The following is a 23,015-nucleotide window of genomic DNA, read 5'->3' on the forward strand; positions in this document are numbered from 1 at the left end:
CCGTGAAAAATATCTTACAACCGGCTCACTCAAATTTAAAAACGTCAAACTACAGATAATGTGTTTGGTAAATGTCAACAATGGCCTTAGTGCAGATGAAAAATGTGCTGAATAATGAAGTTGTTACTGATGAGCGGTGAATGCGTAAAGAGACACGACTTAAAATGTCAAGGATTTAAAAAACAGTTTAAACGCGTACCTATGGAGAAAATGTAATGCCACTATCACAGGTGGGTACACAGTAAGAAAATGGTACGGATAACTATGAAAATGTCAAAGGTTCTTGCTCAAATAATGCTATTTTAGTCGACTTTAGACTGAGGTGTATTCATATTTCTGCTTGCTTAGCCGTTAGTTCACTAGCTTGTTAGCTAATATTAGCAAAGCTAACTGCCTTGGCTGCTTTATCCCTGAAAAGTGGACACATAACCCTAATGAAGTCTTTTACTTACCTTTAAGTTCATATTACTTTGTTCTGAAGTTGGGCTAATTAGAGAGTTTTGTTTTGTCATATTTGCAGGTGTGCTAAATGCTTAAACTGAATTGGCAGGAGTATTGCTAACTACATATAACCACATTTTTCTTTGTGTTAAACATGCATTGCAACAATAGTTTAATATTTAATCCCTCAAATAGTTTGAATCCATTCACAGGCTTGATTTTTGGATCAGAGGATATGTCATGAGAGGTAATTGGAAAACCAGAGAACCATTTCCCTCCTAGCCTTGTTGAGAATAAAACAAACCATCTAAGGAGCTGCTAAGCCTCTAACAATAAACTATTCTTACAATAATGATAATAATAACAATAATAATAATGATGATGTATGTAATATGTGTAATAATGAATGCTTTTCAGGGTGCCGACAGACACTTTACATAAGTTAAAGAATAAAAAACAACACACTAAAATCTCATGGTAACACACAACATTGATCACACATTAAAATCAGTGTGTTTTTCTCATATACCCTTCAAATCATTTTCAACCATATAAATACTCATGTAAACACATACCCATACCAATACTAAGAGTCATTTATCATATATTTTCATTATGTTGCCAGGGTTGGCATGTGCAATAATTATAAGAGCAAGAGTTAAAATAAGGACTGGAAAAAATATAATGGATACTATTGTCCAGAAAAACAAAAATACATATCTAATATGTTGTTGAGTGTTTGCATCATGTTTGTTTTTGCAGATATTCTCAATATTTCTTCAAGATCCATAGTGACATTATCCCAGTTTGCATTTAAAGCTGTGAGTCCCCACGTGGTCTGATGAGATGTTGGGCTCCGATGACTGCAGCTTGTCCCTGGAAAATCTGTTTTTTGAGAAACCCGTCGTCCATAAAGTGTGAGTATGGAGAGATGCCCCACATTGGCTCTTTCTCTTATTCCTCTTTCTAGCTGAATGAATGTTTTGCCATCTGGATTGTATTTAATAGAAAGCCACTGCTCCAGGAGGCCAGTCCATGGCAGCTGGAAGTGCCTCCATCTCTTTCTCAGATTCCAGCCACTCAAGATATGCAGGAGGAGGCAGAGTCTCTCTCTACCCTATACAGTATGTTTTGCTCTGGATTAGGGTGAATTCCTTTTCACTTGACTTGAGTAAACTGCTCAGTATCTGGCCCATTGAAGCCTTGCTAAATTTAACTATGTGACTCACTGACACAATAGCATGAATAGGCTTGAAAGCTTTCCTAAATTTCCTTGACTTGTATAAACAAACTGGGATCTGGGTTTTATGATATATTCACATAATCATTAGTATAATTGGATTGGTAAATTCCCGTCTATAAATTCTCTTCATCTTATCAAAGCAGTGACGAAACATAGTCAGCCTTAATTTTGGGAGTCACACCAATAAAAAAGCCCCAAATTACAGCTACCAACAACTCTCTCTCCTTCTTCAATATTATTCACAGATTTCTCACAAAAACATCAGAAATTCCAGCCTCCTTTTAAAGGATCAGCTGGCCTTAAGGTGTTGGCGTCAAAGAAGGTGTTGGCGTCAAAGAACCCTTACAGTTTTAACAACGATATGAAAGAGAATAAGGAGACTGACGATGGGATCCACAGCACCACCAGACATGATGGCCTTTGGGGAGGTGAAGGGTTCAGGGACTACTCTCAGGGTGCCTGTCAGAGTAGCAGAGATGAAGATGAAATCCTACAGGACTCTGATCATGCAACCATCAGCAGGCAATGTTTGTCTTTGGATTGCAGCAAAACCCCACCACTACGGAGAAGGTGAGTGTCAGTTATTTGACACAAAGACATTTATATTATTGTGAATCAATAAGTGTGTGAACATTGCTTTCAGGTGGTCTCCATCCAAAATACATTTCAAAAGATGGGCAAAAATCTGTTCTTAAAGGGAATTTGACATTGATATGTGGCCTTATATACACCAACATGGATGATTTTTGCTTGTATGCAGATGCAGAACATCATTTTAGAAATGCTTAAATTAGCAGGATTAATGTTATTCACTATATAAAAGCCAATATTTCCTCAGCCAAAAATGTAGTGCTGATTCATTCTTTAATCCCTCAGATTGTTTGAATCCATGTTACGCTTAGTTAAAGTGGAATTACAGTATATCATGGAGGGGCTAGATTTTAGCATTAGAGGATGTGTCAGGAGAGGAAAATGAAAGCATCTAAGCGTCGATCATGTTATTGTTGTTATCAGAGGCAAAATGCCCGGCCTTTTTCAAAATGGCTTTCAAGCTTGCAGCAATAACAGTTTTTCCTCATTCTATCGCCATCCTCTTTTAGCTCTTTATTCCATCCATATTCTCTCCTCCCTCCCACAACAGCTTGTTCAAGGTTCAGGTGTTGAACAGTGGAGGTGACTCGTCAAACATAGATGACCTCAGTGGAAGCGGCAGCAACAGCCAGACAGCATCCAGACCTCAAACTTTTCTCAGTCAGGTTACCATGGTGACAATGCCTCCTTGTCTACATCCGCCACGGGCGACAGTTAGGCAGGCAGCCCCTCCTTTCACCCCCAAGCCCCCCTTTCTCCCCCCTCCTGTGTGCTCATCTGCAGCGAGTGGCCGACCCCCGCAGCAGGCAGCACATGCAGAGATGCAGGACAAGGGCACAAAGAGAGCCTTCGTTCCGCCCATGACGCCGCAGCCACTCCACATACAAGGTGCTGCACGGCACTGACATAGTCACAGACAGGCGCTGTGCTCTTAGCCTATGACCGGTTTACCAAATATCACTCCTATAGCTGCTGTAAAGTGTTGCAGCTAATGAGCTTGCCCATATTTAGCCATGGCAGTAGCTGCCATAATGTGTTTGGGTGTGATGAGGTGAAATGAGGTGAGATCCCTCCATTGACCACTCCATTGTAATAAAACATGCTGGTCATTACGGAGTGGATTGTAGAGGCATTATAAACAGTAGACAATACAACTGCAAACCTTTTGCAGGTTTACTTTTGAATTTGGTAGAAAACAGAATTCCTTAATTTGTGTTTACAAAACTGTTTAACATCTCATATTTCCATGATGTGGAATGAGCATGAAATCCTTCAATCAATCAAATCAAGTATGTTTTGTTTTTGCTGTGCACATTTTAGGATCTTCAGGGTCTGGAGTTTTACGACCTGTTTCTGAAATCCGTATCCTTTTTATTGTTGTGTAAGTCAACAGAAACTAAAGTTGTTAGACAGTGTTAAAATGCTTATAATGCAATTTCACAAATAATGTGGTTGGATATCCTAAATCATGTTAACACAGCAGCTAAGTTCAGATCCGTCTTCGGCGAGTTCCCCTTTTTCAACTACGTTCAGTCCAAAGCTCTTGATGATGTAAGCATTAATTGAAAGCCTATGAACAGAATGCCGAGGAGAATGAATAACAATAGTTTTCAGGTCTTGTTTGATGTGTTGGAGTGAATTTATGCTTGCTTTGTTTACAGGTACTCTACACAGGTAAGAACTTTGTGGCATGTGCTCCTACTGGATCTGGTAAAACAGTGCTGTTTGAACTGGCCATCATTCGCCTGCTGATGGAGACCTCAGAGCCTTGGAGGGATGTCAAAGCTGTATACAGTGAGCATATATACCCTGTTAATATTCTACAGATAATATGGTATTAGATTGAAGGATTTGGGCAACATAGAGTCTTGTATCAAAGCTCAGAGGAAATGAAGGTACTCAGATATGTAATGAATTAGAACCTAAACAAAGTCAGTTAAAGAAGGCAGTGTTTTGACATAGTACACCTGTCTATAAAGACTGGGACATTGAACATTTTTCTTCTGATGTACTTGTGTGTAACATTCCCAAGAGTATTTTGATTTTTTATTCAGTTATGTGTTGAGGGTATTTCTGAGATGAAAAGAACTGTAAGATTCACTATTTGTGCTTACCAGTGGCCCCTATCAAAGCTCTCTGCAGTCAGTGCTTTGAGAGCTGGAGGAAGAAGTTTGGTCCTTTGGGTCTGAACTGCAAGGAGCTGACAGGCGACACGGAGATAGATGACTTCTTTGAGATACAGGACTCCCACATCATACTGACCACCCCTGTGTGTGACAAAAAATTGCATTTCAATTACAATTTCAAAAAAACAAATGCATCATATATTTGAAGGAGAAGAAATATTAGAACCAAAAGTAAAAATGTGAGCTGCAGTTTTACTTGAATACATAATGTTGTAAATATTCTGTTGACAGGAAAAATGGGACAGCATGACAAGAAAATGGAAGGATAACTGTCTGCTACAGCTTGTCAGGCTCTTCCTTATAGATGAGGTCAGTGTGTTTGTCTGATGTTTTATTCACAGGCACATTTTTCAATGTTCATCGTACCTCATAGTCTGCCTGCATTACAGTGCTTCACTGTGCCTCATGACCAAGAAGATATATATTGTGTTTTATTATGCTACATTATGTGATGGCACATCATTAGCCTCTCCCCTCAGCACTTCACTTAAGGTTAGCCAAGATAATTATAGCACACTGTGGTCTTGGTTTGTGTATTATGAGTGTGCATATGACCTGTCTTAATTTCTCTAGACTGAGAAGAACCTCCTCATGTTAATAATCCAACACAGTGATACAGTATGAGTTGATTTTATTTTATCTGCTTGCCAATATCCCTGTTGAGCCTCTGAGATGTTTCTATAACTAGCTATAAGATAACACATTTTGTTCTTCCAGGTGCATGTGGTGAAGGACACAACCCGTGGTGCCACTCTGGAGGTGGTGGTTAGCAGGATGAAGGCTGTACACGCCTACAGGACAGCACAGAACCCAGAGTCAGACCTCTCTATGAGGTTTGTGGCTGTATCAGCCACCATACCCAACATATCTGATGTAAGTGGCTGAGAGGAGTTAGTAAAAGTACAGGTGAAAAAATGGTCACAGTTTAGAGGAGGTGATTTAAAAGGTAATGAAATTTTATGAATGAAACAATTTATTGCTCAATAAATTCACTGTGTGTGTGTGTGTGTGTGTGTGTGTGTGTGTGTGGTTTAAAGTCCCGTCTGCATTGTTTAAAGGGAAGCAAAAGTGTAAAATACTGTGCTGTTCTGTATCAAATGATCTGTCTGTTACTAGATAGCAGACTGGCTGTGTAATGAGAGTGGTCCAGCTACATATCTGGAAATGGACGATAGCCACCGCCCAGTGAAGCTGAGAAAGGTTGTGTTGGGATTCCCCTGCAGTCCCAACCAAACAGAGTTCAAGTTTGATTTGTCACTCAACTACAAGATGGCCAACATCATACAGACTTACTCTGACCAGAAGCCTGCACTTGTGGTGCGTCACGATACCTGTTCTTTCTTTGAGTTTTTTTTCCTTGATCATTTTCTAATGTCATTGAATGAGGGCATTAGGTTATGAGGAGTTAGCAGAGGGTGAGATTACTTGGTGGTCTAATAATTATGTTTTATATAGTTTTGCTCTACGAGGAAAGGAGTCCAGCAGTCTGCTACAGTTCTGGCCAAGGATGCTCGGTTCATCATGAGTATTGAACACAAGCAAAGGTATGATGCTTACTTATCCATAATTGAAAGTTCATCCAATGCAACTTTGCATTGGAATATTTTGTTAGGTTCAGTTATACTATATTCACTCAATACTTGATCAGCTTGACTTTATGATCTGCTTGACTCTGCAGGTTGATGAAATACGCAAACTCTATTCTGGATTCAAAACTCAGAGGTGAGTTCTTCAGACAACTTTTAAATCCTGTTTCCACATTATCACATATGTACAGGGTATGACTAGTTTAACAGATGCTACTTTATATAGCTACAACTTTGGGGACAGATACTTTTTGTCTGGAGCTGCTTTCCATATTTTGGGTTTGGCCTCTTAGTTTTAAATGAGACAAAGCTACAGCGTACAATGATACAACTTTGTGGTAACGGTTTGAAGAAGGCTCTTTCCTGTTTCAACATCATGACACTCCTGTACACAAAGTAAGATTCACAAAGAAATGGTGCCATGAGTTTGTTGTGGAATAATTAAACCTTGCTAATACTCTTGTGGCTGAATAAGAAATGGCTAATCCCTGCAAACAGGATCTAAAATCACGTGGAAAGTTGTCCCAGGAGGGTGGATGCTGTTTTAGCAGCAGATTCATAACCAATAGCTTTAAAATAAGATGTTCAGCCATCACGTATGGATGTAATGTTCGGGTGTCCACATACTTTTGACCCTTCATGTAAATATATTATTTCCTTATTTAAAAATGTAATATTACCTTTTGATGTAAAGACCCATAAGACATAAACACAGAACTATTTCTGTTCAGACTTAATAAGAAAGGACATGTCAGTTTGACTGTGGCCCTAATTGTCACCTGTATCACATGGTTTTGTGTTGTGTTTATGGTCCAGATCTGGTGATGCTAGGGGTTGGTTTCCACCATGCAGGCGTCGACTTGTCAGATCGCAAGTTGATAGAGGAGGCCTTCACTCTGGGAGACCTGCCAGTCCTCTGTGAGACTTCACCAATACACTTATACGCGGTGCTGTAAATAGATATGTCACTATGTCTGTGAAGAGTCTCAGTCATCCAGGTCGTGGTATATCCAAAAGTGTTGAGTCAAGAATAACTGGGCTGGATGTAGTTTCTTTCTACAGCAAGTAGAAATACTTTTCACTGAGGCGTAGCGTCTTCGAGAATCTTAAACAAGTCCAGTTTCTCTTGACTAAACACTTGGATAGATTTTTGACTGACTATAAATGTGCGTGTAACATGATCCTTTTTTTTCTGTGTAATGTTTTAGACATAAACAGGAAAGATAAGTGTCACAGCTTATAACAACCTGCACAGTGTTATGGCCATAATGTGTTTAGAAATTGTAAAGCCTCACCCACAAGCTTTGTATCTATAGAACAATACAGCCTGATTGTTGTAATCCTAATGCTAATGCAGGTGCAAAACAAGCCAAGATTTTTAGATGTGCATATCATAAGTGACAAATGAGACTGAAAATTGTATTCTGTTTTAATTTGACAGCAGCATTATGAAATACAATGAATACCACATAAATAGTATTTTGATACTATTAATAGGAAATTAAGTTAATATTGGACAGACCCTAATATATTTTCAAAGCCATATAAAATGATAGAAATGATCCCCACTTTCTGCTACAATTGAATTTCAAATCTTTATAGTATATTAACCTCACTCCCTGTGCTATGGACTCTGTTTTTCTCTGTGGTGGTCTGATTTCCAATATCCCAGTTACCACCAGGACTCTGGCCATGGGGGTGAACCTGCCAGCTCATCTGGTGGTCATCAAGTCCACCATGCAGTATGTCGCAGGCTCCTGTGAAGAGTACGGTGATGCTGATCTGCTGCAGATGATAGGCCGGGCTGGAAGACCACAGGTAGAATCATAAGAGAATATTTAATTGACATCTTTAGAAAATGTTTTTAAAACAGATATTTTTTTAATTGTTCAATTGCTGCTTTTCTTTCTTTGTTCTGCTAGTTTGACACATCTGCCACTGCAGTGATCATGACCAAAATGCAAACCAAAGACAAGTATATGAAACTTATGAATGGCATGGAAATCATTGAGAGCAGGTATTGTTAGTCACTTGACATTTGCGCTTCTGTCTTAGTCTCTCTCTCATTCCTCACCTCTCTGTCTCTGGCCCCTCAAATAGGGGAGAGATGATTACCGTATCACATGAGGTAACAGTATACTTTGTTTCCTCAGTTTGCACAGTCACCTGGTGGAGCATCTGAATGCTGAGATTGTTCTCCAAACCATCAGTGATGTCAACATGGCTCTGGACTGGATACGCTCCACCTTCCTCTACATCAGAGCCCTAAAGAACCCCACACACTATGGTCAGAGCTCAAAGCACAAAAACTCTGTCACAATTACTGTCCAGCATCTATGTTGTTGTTAGATAGCAGTGTTATGCTTATCATGTAGGAATATTTAAGGGAATGTAAAACCAGTCAGCAGTGTACCTTGACTGTCATTTCAGGTTTCTCTGCTGACATAGACAGATATGGGATAGAAGCAAAACTGCAAGGTGGGCTGCTGTTTTTCCTCTATCTGGAGTAGCTTAACTAGTGTGTTGGTAGTATCTACTCATCAACCAAGCTCACTGTACTGTTTTTAACACTTGTTTTGGTTAATTTTGCATTCTGCTACAACTATCACACTGTTTTAGATGAAGGTAACTGCTGTTTATTCTGTCCTTTTATAGAACTGTGTCTGAAGAACCTCAACGCTCTGTCCTCAATCGGTCTGATCGACATGGATGAGGATATCAATATCAAACCTACAGGTAGAGCAGTAGTTAGAATTGACCTTATGATCAGTGTTGTGGGTGTAATGTACTTTTTTAACCATATTTTGTTCCTTGCAGAGGCTGGCAGGTTGATGGGGAAGTTCTGTGTTGCCTTTGACACCATGAAACAGTTCAGCAAAGTGGCGGGCACAGAGAACCTGTCTGACATGGTAGGTTTTCTAAGCAGACTTTACAGTAGTCATTTATATGATTAAAACCCAAATATAATTCTAATATTTTTGCATTGTTTTATTGGGCTGGATTTCTGCAAAAGGAAATGATTTAGTTGAATTTAAATACATTTCATTTATTTGAATGCTGACCTGTATAACATACACTCACATCAAAATCTATTTACAGATTGAGCTGGTGTCAAGGAGCAGAGAGTTCAGTGACATTCAGTTGAGAATGAATGAGAAGAGACTTTTGAACACCTTGAACAGGGACAAAAACAGGATCACCATCAGGTTGGACATATTTGTAAGATTGGCAGTTATCAAAACCCGTGTTTAGTCTTTGCATCATTGAATTTTGGATTGGAGAGTTGTAGTAAGTTGTAGTAAAATGGGTCCTTATTTTTTCTCCAGGTTTCCCATTGATGGAAAAATCAAAACCAGTGAGATGAAAGTGAACTGGTAGGTGTATTCATTGAGTGTTTGATTAAAATACTTGTTTATGAATTAATTGCAGAATTTATATTACGGTTTTCCTCTGGAGTGTGCACTATACATACAGTGTAATTATTTCCTTGTAGCTTGATTCAGGCTCAGTTGGGGTCCATCTCAATTCAAGAGTTTGGACTCACACAGGACACAGCAAGAATCTTCAGGAATGGAATGCGTATCAGCAAATGTACGTAGGGCAAAACAGATAATACATTTTTAAAAAGTGGTCTCCAAACATATTTGAACTTTGATTGTGTTTTAATGTCAATCAGGCCTGTCAGAGTATCTGAGTCAGCGATCCAAGACGGGCTTCATTGCTCTCTTCAACTCTCTGCTCCTGGCTAAATGCTTCAGAGCCAAGCTTTGGGAGAACTCGCCATATATTTCTAAACAGCTGGAGAAGATAGGTGTGTATGCTGCTCTGTCAATATCCTGCTCCAGTAGCTTTGTAAGGACTTTTATTTGTGTGAGTAAATGTACATCCAGTTACAAACTTTAAAAAAAACAAAAAAAATTTGAACATATTATAATAGCACACTGTGTTTCAGGTCAGACCCTGTCAACTGCCATGGTAAATGCCGGACTCACCACTTTCAACAAAATAGAGCAAACCAACGCCAGGGAGATTGAGCTGGTCAGTTTGTGTTGAGCTTTTCAAGACTGCTGATTTTGAAGACATAATGCTCTAATGTTAGGGCAAAGGGGGGGTGATAACATACCGTCTGCACATTTTGGTTGTTAAATGGTCTTTCCCTCTCAGATATATTTTACTTCAACCAACAACACATTCTCAAGGCTGAGTAGGAAGCATCACCATTTTCACTACTTTGTATTATATCATTTTTGATCTCACCTTATAGCTTGCAATTCATTTAGCTGACTTTAAATTATTCACTTAATTTTTATGTTTAGCATTTTCTCAAAACACTTTCTTGATACCGTTACTTTTGCAAAAACATTTGACAAGATTTCAGATAATCAAAGGTGCAGTATGTAAGGATTATGTAAGAATTTTAGTTTAAAACATTCAAAAATTAACTTAAAGCAAATAAAATGAAACACATGTGAAACGTATTGTGATATTGTGTTTTTAGCTGCAATAGTCTCACGCTGCAGCTTGGATACACTGTCCGAGTGAACTGCTGACTGCAGTTCACTGCAGTTAAGGGCCACGGGTGTCATTAATGAGAAGGAATTCCTGATTCTTAAATATTGTACCTTTAATGTATAAAGCATTTGCTCAATTTTTTTGCTAACTTTGTTTTTTTTACACAGATTCTCAACAGACATCCACCATTTGGAAACCAAATCAGAGAATCAGTCATACACCTCCCGAAGTATGAAGTTACTTTGGAGCAGGTAAAAAGAGCTGCAAATTCTTTTGTTGGTTGGACTGAAATGTTTCTTGTGCTGGTGGATCACACTCATTACTTAGCTCTGTTATTCATCATTTCTTTAAAGTTGTTGTATTTTGTAGCTACCAAGGTATAGCTCTTCTATGGCGGAGATTGTGGTCAGGGTGAGCCTAAAAAACCAAGCAGAGTTGCTTCCCAGGAGAACATCTCCAGACCGCCACTATGTCTCTCTGATAATCGGAGACTCTGAAAACAATGTGGTCTTCCTGCAGAAACTCACGTGAGGAAAAAATTCTGCTTCCCTATGCTCACATCGGTTTTGTGTTGTGATGTCTTTTAATTTGACCCTTTTTTCTCTAATTCTGTGGCTAAATCCTCCATTGTGTAAGAAAAATTATGTATGACAGGACTTGTAAATGTAGACACTGCAGTGATTTTTAGCCTGCATCCTCTTGTTTGTTTTCCAGGGACTTGGTTCTGATCAAGTGTGGTAGCTGGTCGAAGAAGATTGAGGTGGCGAGGGCCTCGAAGGGAGAGGAGATCAGTGTCAATCTCATCAGCTCAGAATATGGTAAAGCACTAAACCTTGAAATACATTTATACTTTATACGGTACTGGTATACTATATCACATGCTGTATATCAGCGATTTATTGCTGTCGCTGTGCTGACATCTCTCATATGCCAGTGTCATTATGTTGTAAAGCATTAGTTTTGTATATTCAATTCAAATGGGCTTTATTGACATGGATGTCAACAACATTTTGCCAAACCATCAGGAGTCATTAATATAACACTAACAATGACATATAGTAATTACATATGGTATATATGTACACAGTATGTTCTTTGCATGTATTTGTGTGTGTGTGTGTGTCTGTGTGTCTAGGTCATTCATTGTCATGTTAATGCATATTGGCCAGTACGATATGCCCTACTCCTTCTTTTAGGAATATTTTTAATTTAGAGATGTCATCAAGCTTTTTGAACTCTAGAATTTTAGAGTTGAACTTGTTGACATGAATGAGCCTTTCATATATTATGTACATTTTGTTTCCTTTACAATACTAGTCTGCATTTGTTATTCTACAGTGGGTCTGGACATCCAGCAGAAATTCAACATGTACTTCTCTGGAGCCAAGAAGTTTGGGAGTGATAATCCATACGACAGACCATATAATCCTACTGGACAGAGACTGCAGCCCCCTGAAGTGAAACCAGAGCCTATTTACCAGTCTGCACCAGAAAACAGAACTACCACATCTACAGACCAAGGCACTACACTGATGATTTTGTTGTTGGTAAAATATGAAGTGGTTAGATATTCTGTTTCTTAAATCGCATGTTGATACTTATTTTCTTCATTTAAACATGGCAATCAGATGTAGGTAATAAAAGACAGTGCCACCACCTCTGCAAGAATAAGGACCAGTGTGGTCACGACTGTTGTGAGTACAATCACACGTCTGTTACTTCTTGTCAAAGATCTCCTCCTCCACTCTGTGAATTAGAGTATATGTGTCTCCCTCAAGGTAAAGTGGGTGTAGCTATGGCACGCAAGAGGTCAGCAAATCAAGAATCCAGTTTCTCTTCCTACTTGGAAGACCTGAGGAACAGGTGTGACACACTCTCACAGACCCCTGTCAAAAGACTCAAGGTGAGGAGGAAAACCGATATGAGGCATTTTTGTTTTTTTAAGCTCTTTATTAGACAACTATAAGACATTTGGACTTAACATGCAACAAATACTACTGGCTGGACTTTCTTTAAGCGAACTAACTGAGGTTTACATTATGCTTTGCTAATTATTATATTAATAATAAATACATTTTACTGATGTATTTGAATGTGAACTATGGCCCAATGGCTTTTATTGAAATCATTCTTTTTTTATCTCTTAGATGAAAATGATCAACGAGTCTGTGTCTGTCAACATGCAGGAATTTTCTTATAAAGCCAAAGAGAGGCTTCCTGCTTTTTCCAGGTGATCATAATAAGCTTCTTTGAAAGTGTAACAGTAAAGTAAGTGACAATTATCTTGTTTCCTGATGCTTAATTTATTCGTATCGTGTTCTATTTCAAGGTATGGAGGAAATCAATATGAAGCTTCGGTTAGACCTCACACTGAGACTGTGGATCTGACAAGAGAAGACTGTTCACAGCTGCCAGACATCATTCATCTGGATGATTTTGGCAGTGGTAAACATAAAGAAGTTAACAATTAGATGTCCTGTAATTATATATTCTTTATTTACTATATGACTGTTGAGGACATTCAAAGGATGATGATGGAAGGGCCCGTCCAAGCTCGTGCTGCTACTCATGCTCACCATCAAAGTATTGTCAAATAACTTAAAATCGTAACCAGACCATTTCTGGTAAGTAAATTAAGAAAATTAGAAAAAATGATGGGAAGAAAATGAATGACAAATCTCATGTACTTCACATATTTGTCAATATTATGTGGGGATATTGAAGCCAGTGTTATTAGTTTATTTCAGTGAACTACAGAAAATCATCTTGGAATTTCCAAGAAGTTCTGTTATCAGGGGAACAAACCTATGACATAAACAACAAGCAAACATGGACAGCGTAAAAAGGGATCATTTTAATGTGGTTTATGAAAAATGTTTCAATTTTTGGTGAGAGAATGCAGGGAGAGTTAGAATTCACCTTTGACTGAAAAAATGTGACTAAAAGCTCATATTACACTTAAATTAAATGAAACTGTTGGCTGCCTTCATGGTAGAAAAAGTACTGTATGCGTAAATTCAGGAGCTGGACAATAGTTTAACTACAAATAAATACCAGTAAGAAAAATCAGTTGCACAACCAACCTGTGAACTGAACAGAAAATACAGATTTATATAGATTTGGTGGGTGGTGAAAGTAAGATGTAGTCAGCAGAGACAGAAGAGCACAAAATGGAAAGAATTGCACATTTTGACATTTTCTATTTATAAATAATTTATTTCCTTGAAGAAATTGTTTTAGCTCTGTTTGTTTATTAAATTTCAGTAATAATAGAGGCAATATTGTATAAGAAGATTGTTTGGTCAAGACATTTGGCTACATTATCAACTATGAAGCAGTTGCCTACTCGAATGACAATACCATACAGTCTAAAAAAAACACAGTCTAAGAAAGGTCTACTTCAGCACATTTTTTCAGACTTAATCCATTGTGCATTGATGTATTTTTTTTTTTTTTTTTTTTGCATTCATCTTCTTTAGGTTCCTCAGTGTGGATGAACCCTGGATTTAGTGTTGATGTGAGTCAGAACCCTAAACTTCATGTGAACCCGATCAATACGATCAATGTGTTATCAAATCAGGGCGTTCACGGCAACAACGCATCATCCTCACAAATACCTACTGTCAGCTTTGACCTTGGAGATGAATGGGACGACTGGGGAGACTTTGATGACGAGAATTTGGTGCATGCTAGTGAGACGTTGCTGACCTCACGTGCACCGAATGCTAAACCTCAAGTCCAGCAGCCAGGTGAACTGAACTTTGGCTTTCATTCAACGAGTAGTGACAGGCTGAAAATCAGTGTGTGGATTGTTAGCGTTTCATGTATCGTACCGCATGCATGATTATATGGGATTATCTCTCCATCATTGTCATGATTTTGATAAGCATACCTGTTTTTTATGTGCAGGCTATGCTGCTACATCAGCACCAGTGCTCCTCAGTCGTCCACAAGTAAAATCCTGTGTAACCACTGCCAGAATACCACAGAGGTAAACCCAGACAATCATGTACAAACTACCCCGAAATAAGCTCCAAATGTGTATTTTAAACACCACGAGCTGAGTAATGTGTGTGGAATATGTTAGATTTCCTTTCATAAAATATAAAATCATTCACTTTTCATGTTACTGCATTTGTTGTGTTTTTGTGTTTTAGGTCAATTTCACCATCTGTAAGTGGTCCCTCACGCATCCCAGTAAGACCACAGAACAGAATGACACTTGACTGGAATAAAAAGGTGTGTGTGTGTGTGTGTGTGTGTGTGTGTGCAGAGATCAGTGCACGTGTGTGTTACTGTTACAGAATCTGTATCTATATTTTCACTATTGTTTGTTTGTGCAAATCAACCTGTTTTAATTTGGGTTTTATGTAACTCAAATTTTAACAGGCTCATACAGTATAAAACATAATTGAGCTGCTCAGCTTTCATGCTGTATATTTTATTATTAACCAGTCACATACAGTCGTACAAGAAGAAGTAGAAGTTTGATAACAATCCAGGGGTAATTTACGAGATACACTTTTGGGTCCATTAGCGCCTGTACTAAGCAATTCAGCTGATGGCTCTAACTCCACCAATTTGCGACCAAATTTTTAAAAAGGGCTGAGGCAGTGTTTAGATAGACGTCATGGTGCATATGACACTAGGTCAAAATTACGCCGAACAGTCACTTTAATAATGTCAGAAAACATGACAAAATGTACATTTTAGTGTTGCTCTCTTGGTTGGGGGATTATTTTCTGTCTGTGAAAATGAATATTCTGTTGTTTCTGACTCATAGTTTCAGTGTAGTCAAGCTTAATTAAAGGTACCTGTGAAGTGCTTAACCTTACTAAAACCTTAACTGTGGTATGGTCAGTATAGAACGACCGGGAACATGTGACACTTGCCTCTCTCCCTCTGTGTGCAGAGACCAAGCATTTTCAGTGAGGACATCACAGTAAAGACACCAGAAAGTCTCCCAAAACAACCTCCAACCCTCATGGCCCAAATACCTCGAAGATTTGACTTTTTCAACGCCAGCTCGTCTGGAAACACAAGGTAGAGGAAAATATAAAATATTCTGACTCACTACAATATTTCCACTAGTAAATAATGAAAATAATCCATAATTGAATATAACTTCTATTAATGTCTACCCTGCCCTCTTTTTTCCACACAACAGCAAAGAGGAGGAAGCTTTCTTTGGGATATTTGATGGTATATTTTAGAAGCACTGCATGTCTACCTGTGACATAAATAAGTTATTAACATAAAGTGTTGATTTAAGCTGTTAGAAATGTTATAGACCGTTTTAAAGTCTTGTTATTATGTGTTATATTTATATTGTCAATGAAACAAATGGTTTCTAATGTTACTTCTCGCTAATGTGACGTATGTATTTATTTATTTATTTTATTTATTTATTGGATGATTCAATGCAGCCTCAGGGAGTAACTTCTCAAGATGCTAATCAGTTTGTTGTTTAATTAGAATAAGCTTTCTCCAAAAAGTCTGACTACATTTTTAATTGTTAATTTTAACTTCCAAGTTTTTTGGATGTGTAATTGGATGAAAGCTTCATCTAAGGTTTCATTTAAGGTTCATATATTCATTTGTCACAACTGGATACAAATCTGATGTCACAAGAAGATGTTAACATCCCTTAATTTCATGTTTAGGTTAAGAAAGCCATCTTTGCACATGAATTAATAAAACTGCAAAAATCTTGGGAGTCATGGATGTATTTTTACTTTCTTCTTCATTTAAGACATACAAAACAGTAAGTTTCCTCTTCTACAAAGTGATCATGTACAGAATATAAGAGTTGCAGTAGAAAAGACAAAAACAAACAAACTGAACTTGGGGATGTTGCAGTTCATGTTGAGATTTTAAACAATAAACAGGTAGCCTACTTTTTACAGCATTTGGGTGGAAAGAACATCAAATTGAGTCAAAATCTTGTTTGACCTTTGTGAAAACCAACAAGTTTGTCTTTTTACCAGCAAATTTGCTTTGATGAAGAGGAACTTTGCCAGTAACATTAAAGTATTTGGAATCTGTACCTGTCAGTTCAATTTAAAGTTATCTTTCTCAAACAGTCCATGTTTCCAAAACTACTGTGAACTCTCTGTCAGTCATGGTTGATAAGAGTCTAACAAAAGGGCCAAAAAGGTAAACAGCAGCTACAACAAAATGTACTACTGATAGCAATATCTTGTCTGAATTGTTTAAAACATATATCTTAGGTGTGTACAGCCTGTGAATAAGTATGAAGGAAACTTCCTTTGTGTTATCCTCTTTCTCTCTCTGGTGCCATGTGGGAGAAGTCCTCGGTATCACGTGATTTCTGCCGACGTAACGCGAGAAGTGGGTGACGTCACTTTTAGCGCGGAGTTTGTTGTTGGCGGAAAAGACTTTAGTGTCAAAACGTCTGAACAAAGTGTTTTATTGAGCCGCAGCTTGATTGTTTTTTCTGTATCTAATGTTTAAGCGACATTAGTTCATGACTGCAGAGGGTTTTTATGACCTATTTATTTGAGAAACTGTCGCACTTTACGACCAACTGAAGCGGTGAGTTTCTTTTTGTTTTACTCGATAAGCGGTGTTTAGTTAGCTGGACAGCAACATGGACAGTTTAGTTAGAAAGGAGGACAGACAGAGCTTATTTTCTATTAATTAGGTCATTTTTACCAGCTAGTTTGTCAATAAGCAGACGCTTTATCAAGTGAAAACAGTTCTGTACTGTCCAACATGACTTCCTAAAAGTCCATTTGAATGCTCGGTTGTCATTTCCAGCCTCGTTTCTTAATTTCTTTGGGTCTGTCTCTTAGATGGAGTTGTCACCTGTCTGCACTGAAGGATGTGTTACTAAATCTGACAGAAGTCACAGGAAAAGTAAAGTCTCAAGTAAGTATAATGGGTTTTTAAAAAAATGTAATTTAACTTATGCAGTGAAGAAAAATAGGCACATTATTTGAGCAGATAATTGCTCATATGTTGGCATGTTACAGGCAATGGTTAATATATGTACTTACCCAGAAATGTATATCAAACAGATCATTGTCACTTCCATTTAGTCTACAGGGTTACTTCCCGTCTTTGGGATAAAGTCCATTTTGGGTTTCTTGCAGTCTCCATCAAATATAGTTCCTTGAGTTTCTGTGCCCACTGATCCAGAGCTGGCGGGTCAGCTTCACTCCATTTCTGTGTTATAGCCTTTTTACAGGCTACAATAAATATTTTAACAGATATTTAATTTTTTTACTGTATAGGGCCATTTAAAAATACAAAAATATAGCTGCTAAATATCCATAGGAACATTATATTTTATTATTCTTTTCATTGCTGTACATACTGTTTCCTATAATGTGGTCATTTTGGGGCATATCCAGAACAAATGACCATGATCAGCATTTACAGACCCATCTTCTCTCCAACAGAGAATATTTCTTTTCAAATGTTGACACTATAGCTTAGGAGGATAAAGAATCTGATTAAATTATACATGTCAGCATACAGTACCAGTGGTTTGGTGATTCTTCCACATTTGCCAGTCCCTATATGATATTACAGTATTGAGTTCCTTTTATCATTTCATTATCATGTGTGCTGTTAAATGCCTACTATTCATTAACAATCCATAATAGGGTATTGATATTACCATCGTATTATTATTATTTTTTTTTAATTGATAATATTCACTTCCATGAAGGGGGGGGCATTGTCTTAATAGAAAGGCCCTTATATGGCATGCCTGAAAAGCTTATCTTAGCCTTAATGTTTCCTGTTTTCTTCCAGGGGATGTGGAGATTGACATTGAGCTCCTCTGCAAAGCTGTCCCTCAGCTTGCTAAGGTTTTCCGCATCATAGACAAAATTGGAGAAGGTACATGCGACCTTTGTTCAGGATGAATATTATATTAGTTTTCTGTCATTCGTCTCATTGGATTTATTGGACAACTGAGGTGATGTGTTTTGACATGTGTATCTGTGCATCAGGTACGTTCAGCTCAGTGTACCTGGGGGAGGCTCAGATGCGGGACGGGAGGAGAGAGATGTTTGCCCTCAAGCACCTCATCCCAACCAGCCATCCTACACGCATTGCAGCTGAGCTCCAGTGTCTCACTGTTGCTGGGTGAGTCCACGACTGCTCTGTGTTAACAAAGCAATTACTGATTGTGATTTCTGTGAGCTTATATATTTAACCTTTTTAATTTTTATATTTGATTTAGGGGAGTGAGTAAAAGTTATTCTCGTTATCATTACTTTTTTAATTAATCAATTAGTTATTTTGTCTTTTAAAATGTCAGAAAATGGTGAAAAATGACCATCATTGTTTCCCAGAGCCAAAGATGACATCCTTAAAAGTCTTTTTTTTTTGTCTCGACACAACCTGAAGATATTCAGTTTACTATCACAGAAGACTGAAAAAAACGAAATATTCACATTTGAGAAGCTGGAATCAGAGAATTTGAAAGGAGCATGTTTGTGTTTTCTTTGCAGAGGCAGTGAGAATGTGATGGGTGTGATGTACTGCTTCAGGAAGGAGGACCATGTAGTGATTGTCATGCCTTATATGGAGCATCAAGCCATTGTGGTAAGAAGAAGAGTCAGCCAATGTAACTTGTGTGAACATGTGATCCCCAAAACATACATCATCTTCATGTATTTCCTATTTGCTCAAATGAAACTGAAAACATTTTGATCCAATCAGGACATCATTGGCTCATTAAGCTTTGAAGAAGTCCGTCTGTACATCTATCACCTGCTGAAGGCCCTGAGACACATTCATCAGTTTGGTATAATCCACCGAGACATCAAACCAAACAATTTCCTCTACAACAGGAACACCAAGATGTGAGTAGTTCCACCAAGTCTACCTGTGGTGTGAATTGTTTCCTTAACTTGTTTTTCTAAGAAAAATCTAAATGCCAATGACTTTAAGTATTGTAAATATTGTAATTTTAAACATAAATGGTGAGATGTTCAGTATCTGTATAGTTTAGGTGTGGGCCCAAAGCAAATGGGGGTTGAGAGTGTTCAGTGTCAGTTTTTCACCCTTACAGGTTCTATGTGTGTTTGTATGTGCAGGTATGCCCTAGTGGACTTTGGCCTGGCTCAGGGAACAGCTAACACTCAGATCGAGCTGCTGAAGGTGGTGAGGCAGAGGCCATCACAGAAAGGTGGAGGGTCCACGGGGAAACAAGATGCTACGCAGCGGAGCAAAGCACCACCTAGACTCCCTAACACCACCACCACAGCTTCCACCTCACTACCTCTGCCTCCACGACAATCTGCAGCCCTGGCACCTTCCTCCTCCTCTTCCTCTACCACCACCACATCCTCACCAGCCTCTCGGAGAGCACTTGTTAAAAAAGCACGTTCTGTCACCAGCACAGTCACCACCTCCACCTCTCGCACAAAGCACACAAAGGTGTCCGCACCACTTTGATCATTTTTCCTTTAATAGTGATGGTACAGCTTTTGTAATTATGGTTTATTTGGATATCACAAACCTGAAGCAGGGTGAAGGTATTTCTGGATAGGTCTGTTCTGTTTCTGCACTGATGTGTTTCTTCAAGCTAAATTCCTCCATGTTTGTTTTCTCTAGGATTTGACAGGTCTACGTAAAGTGCCACGACCTGTGTTTGGAGAGAGGAACCTCAACAGCTGCGCTCCAGCTCCGTCCACCACCATTAAGACAGAGGTAAGCAAGTTAGAAAGTCAATTTCAGAAAGATAAAGAGGTTCTCTTGTTCTCCTGAATATTATATCTTAGAAAACTGCAGGACCACACTACACCAGCACTCATTAATTATTAAAAGTTACTCACTGACTTAGACTGACTGACTTGCAAGAATGTTGATTTATAGTATTTTAGCCTTTTCTCAAGTCATCTCAGTAATGAAGTGATCTATATGACTGCAGGCTCAGTTTGTCTTTCATTTACTTTAAAGAGAAACCTTTAAAAAGTATTACAGACATTTATTTCTCTGCGTAGTCAGTCATCATTTTACTCTTTATAAAATTGTTCATTCAGCTGGTAAAACCCAGTAAAACCGAGGACCTAGTCAGTCGAAGATACTCTTCAGCCAGCCGGGGCCCGCTGCCTGTCAGGACTCAGAGCAGCAGTCAGAAACCTCAGAGGAGCGTACACCAGGCTCTCACCTGTAACTGTCACCTAACCGACCGAGTCTGCAACATCTGCATGTCCAGGTAAAAAAAACCAAAACATTCAAATCAATCTTAAAGGTCTCTTTTATACAGCATATGTGAACATAAAAAAATAAATTCATGCCACTCTTATGGCAACAGCTTAAATGTTGAAATATGTCTAAAGTTTTTGAATGCACCAATTCTACTTTATTCTATTTTAATTAAACCTCTGCTTGATGTCCCTCTGATTGACTAAAGGAAGCAGCAGGTGGCTCCCAGGGCTGGAACTCCAGGTTTCAGAGCACCAGAAGTCCTCACAAAGTGCCCCAACCAAGGGACAGGTTGGTATCTTAAAACATTTGTGTGTTTTAGTGTCTGAGGATTTTTTGCAGAGTTTCTAAATTAAACAAAGACAGAGCTGGACTCCTCTTGTCCTCTTTTACTGTTATTAACGTGTTTTATCCTCTCTCAGCCATAGATGTATGGTCAGCTGGTGTGATCCTGCTCTCTCTGCTCAGTGGACGTTACCCGTTCTTCAAAGCCAGCGATGACCTGATCGCTCTCACTCAGATCATGACTATACGAGGCTCCAGAGAGACCATCAAGGCTGCAAAGACATTTGGTATGTATTAATGTTTTTACCCCAGGAAAAAGCTTCTTATGGTTTAGTTTGTCACAACATTCAAATCACTATAATGTTGTTGGGGAGGGGGGCTCTAGTCCGCCTCACAATGTTTTTGGGAAGTCTCCGTTAACATAATAAAAATGTGTATTTTGGTTTGAACCTTGTATTTAGGCAAGGCGGTGTTGTGCAGTCGGGAACTTCCTCGGCAGGATCTCAGGACGCTGTGTGACACGCTGAGGGGACGGAGACCATCAACAGATGATGAGATCACACCTGTTACCGAAGCCATCAGAGACTCAACTACCACCCTTCATCATAAAATCCAAGACAGTACGCCTACACACCGTCCCACTGAGGGAACATTTAAGAAACACAAAGGTGAAACTCCTCCGCCTCTCTCAGACCATACTTGCCTCCAAGCCCACCAGGATAATTCAGGATGTACAAAAACTTCCTGCACGGTGCAGGATGATGAGCGAGGTTGGGACAGAGTTCCTGACGAGGCTTATGACCTGTTGGACCGACTGCTAGATCTCAACCCAGCCACCAGGATCACAGCTGCCCAGGCCCTGCAGCACTCGCTGTTTAAAGACTTGTGAAACCACATAACCAGGAGCCTCATGTCAACATTACACAGCTTTATATTAATCTGTAACTCAACGGGCAGGTTTATCCATTCCTGCTAGACACGTTCATAATTAAATAGACAGGTTTTAATATTAATATCTATTCAAGACAGGCTCAGTTGTTGATTCATAGGTCTGCATTTGTGAGTTAAAAGTTTTCATTGCAGCTATGGTGTAGTATAGGGATGTATAAATATGTGTTGTGAGGTATAAACAAGAACAGAAAGTATTAACTGACAACATTATACCAGCATGACTATCAGCTGTCCATGGCTGAAGAATTTTACATGTATATAAAATAAAACCGCTACAAACTATTCGCTGAAATAAACCTCCAACCCTTTCGCTGACTTCTACTGTGAAGACATACAATCAGCTACCACACTGTCTGATTATATCACTTCTGTTTTATGTTTTGTACTTCTTTTATTCTGAAGACCAAAAAAGGAAAATACAGAACTCAAAGAACCTGTTTGCTACATGCTGCAGTAATGCATTGGGTCAAGTACGTCCTTTCTTATACATTTAAAAATGTTTTTAAATAAGAGAGACGAGAAGTATTCCTGTTAATCTGAACCAGGTATGGTCCAATGGGAACTTTTATTTACTAGTGTCAATGCTGCCAACATGTTTTTACCTATGTATAGAAGAGACCCTTAACAAATCAAAGGGCTTTATTTGAAAGTGTGTATGAATCCCATGTGTATTTTCTGAGAATGTTCCTATTTCTGCTGTGTTAATTTAAACCACTGAAAAATGTTTCACTTGACTTGGATTTTCTAATAAAGAGAAAAACATACTACCTTTTTTTTTGCTTGAAGAAAGGAAAAAGTATTAACTAAAGACATTATATCAGCATGATTAGTGGCTATGGTGTCTGTGGATATATGTGTGTATGTACTGTATCATCAACTAATGTGTGAGTGCAGTAGTGAGTCAGTAGTCAACTGATTCAGTTTTCATGTGACATGCTGGGATAAAAAAAATAAATTTAACAGACTATAGAAACAGCCAAAGGCAACAACAATCATTTAGTAATTGACTATCATCAAATAACTGACTGTATT

At 38.5% G+C, this 23,015-nt stretch overlaps 2 protein-coding genes across 2 annotated transcripts; both read left to right on the plus strand.

Annotated features, from left to right (window-relative positions):
- Window positions 1–1,287: 1,287 nt before the first annotated feature.
- Window positions 1,288–15,772, plus strand: hfm1 (helicase for meiosis 1). The gene is made up of 38 exons (XM_053329586.1): window positions 1,288–1,358; window positions 1,450–1,565; window positions 1,972–2,254; window positions 2,826–3,163; window positions 3,596–3,637; window positions 3,756–3,826; window positions 3,937–4,069; window positions 4,393–4,544; window positions 4,693–4,770; window positions 5,179–5,334; window positions 5,578–5,778; window positions 5,917–6,005; window positions 6,140–6,183; window positions 6,864–6,965; window positions 7,720–7,865; window positions 7,970–8,064; window positions 8,201–8,334; window positions 8,478–8,525; window positions 8,703–8,783; window positions 8,865–8,956; window positions 9,147–9,253; window positions 9,374–9,421; window positions 9,541–9,638; window positions 9,724–9,858; window positions 10,000–10,085; window positions 10,727–10,810; window positions 10,929–11,086; window positions 11,274–11,377; window positions 11,898–12,080; window positions 12,194–12,253; window positions 12,338–12,462; window positions 12,707–12,789; window positions 12,889–13,004; window positions 14,039–14,308; window positions 14,469–14,550; window positions 14,717–14,800; window positions 15,474–15,602; window positions 15,727–15,772. The coding sequence occupies exons 1-38, from the start codon at window positions 1,288–1,290 to the stop codon at window positions 15,770–15,772; spliced, it is 4,470 nt and encodes a 1,489-aa protein (XP_053185561.1).
- Window positions 15,773–16,965: 1,193 nt separating this feature from the next.
- cdc7 (cell division cycle 7 homolog (S. cerevisiae)) lies at window positions 16,966–22,627 on the plus strand. The gene is made up of 12 exons (XM_053329608.1): window positions 16,966–17,114; window positions 17,375–17,450; window positions 18,342–18,428; window positions 18,542–18,677; window positions 19,046–19,139; window positions 19,257–19,399; window positions 19,634–19,976; window positions 20,154–20,249; window positions 20,582–20,757; window positions 20,956–21,038; window positions 21,170–21,319; window positions 21,494–22,627. Exons 2-12 carry the CDS (start codon window positions 17,375–17,377, stop codon window positions 21,919–21,921), a joined length of 1,812 nt encoding a protein of 603 aa, XP_053185583.1. The 5' UTR covers window positions 16,966–17,114; the 3' UTR covers window positions 21,922–22,627.
- Window positions 22,628–23,015: the final 388 nt, after the last annotated feature.

Source organism: Scomber japonicus, chromosome 12 (genome assembly GCF_027409825.1).
Source record: "Scomber japonicus isolate fScoJap1 chromosome 12, fScoJap1.pri, whole genome shotgun sequence".
NCBI classification, from domain to species: domain Eukaryota; kingdom Metazoa; phylum Chordata; class Actinopteri; order Scombriformes; family Scombridae; genus Scomber; species Scomber japonicus.

What these genes read in the sequence shown, in the direction of transcription:
- hfm1 (XM_053329586.1), top strand. Translation starts at nt 1,288, where the DNA reads ATGTTGGGCTCCGATGACTGCAGCTTGTCCCTGGAAAATCTGTTTTTT. An exon ending in ATGGAAATCATTGAGAGCAG is followed by an intron (nt 8,065 to 8,200) that starts GTATTGTTAGTC and finishes TTGTTTCCTCAG; the next exon opens with TTTGCACAGTCACCTGGTGG. An exon ending in TACCACATCTACAGACCAAG is followed by an intron (nt 12,081 to 12,193) that starts GCACTACACTGA and finishes AATCAGATGTAG; the next exon opens with GTAATAAAAGACAGTGCCAC.
- cdc7 (XM_053329608.1), top strand. Translation starts at nt 17,375, where the DNA reads ATGGAGTTGTCACCTGTCTGCACTGAAGGATGTGTTACTAAATCTGAC. An exon ending in CAGTGTCTCACTGTTGCTGG is followed by an intron (nt 18,678 to 19,045) that starts GTGAGTCCACGA and finishes TTTTCTTTGCAG; the next exon opens with AGGCAGTGAGAATGTGATGG. An exon ending in CTCGCACAAAGCACACAAAG is followed by an intron (nt 19,977 to 20,153) that starts GTGTCCGCACCA and finishes TGTTTTCTCTAG; the next exon opens with GATTTGACAGGTCTACGTAA.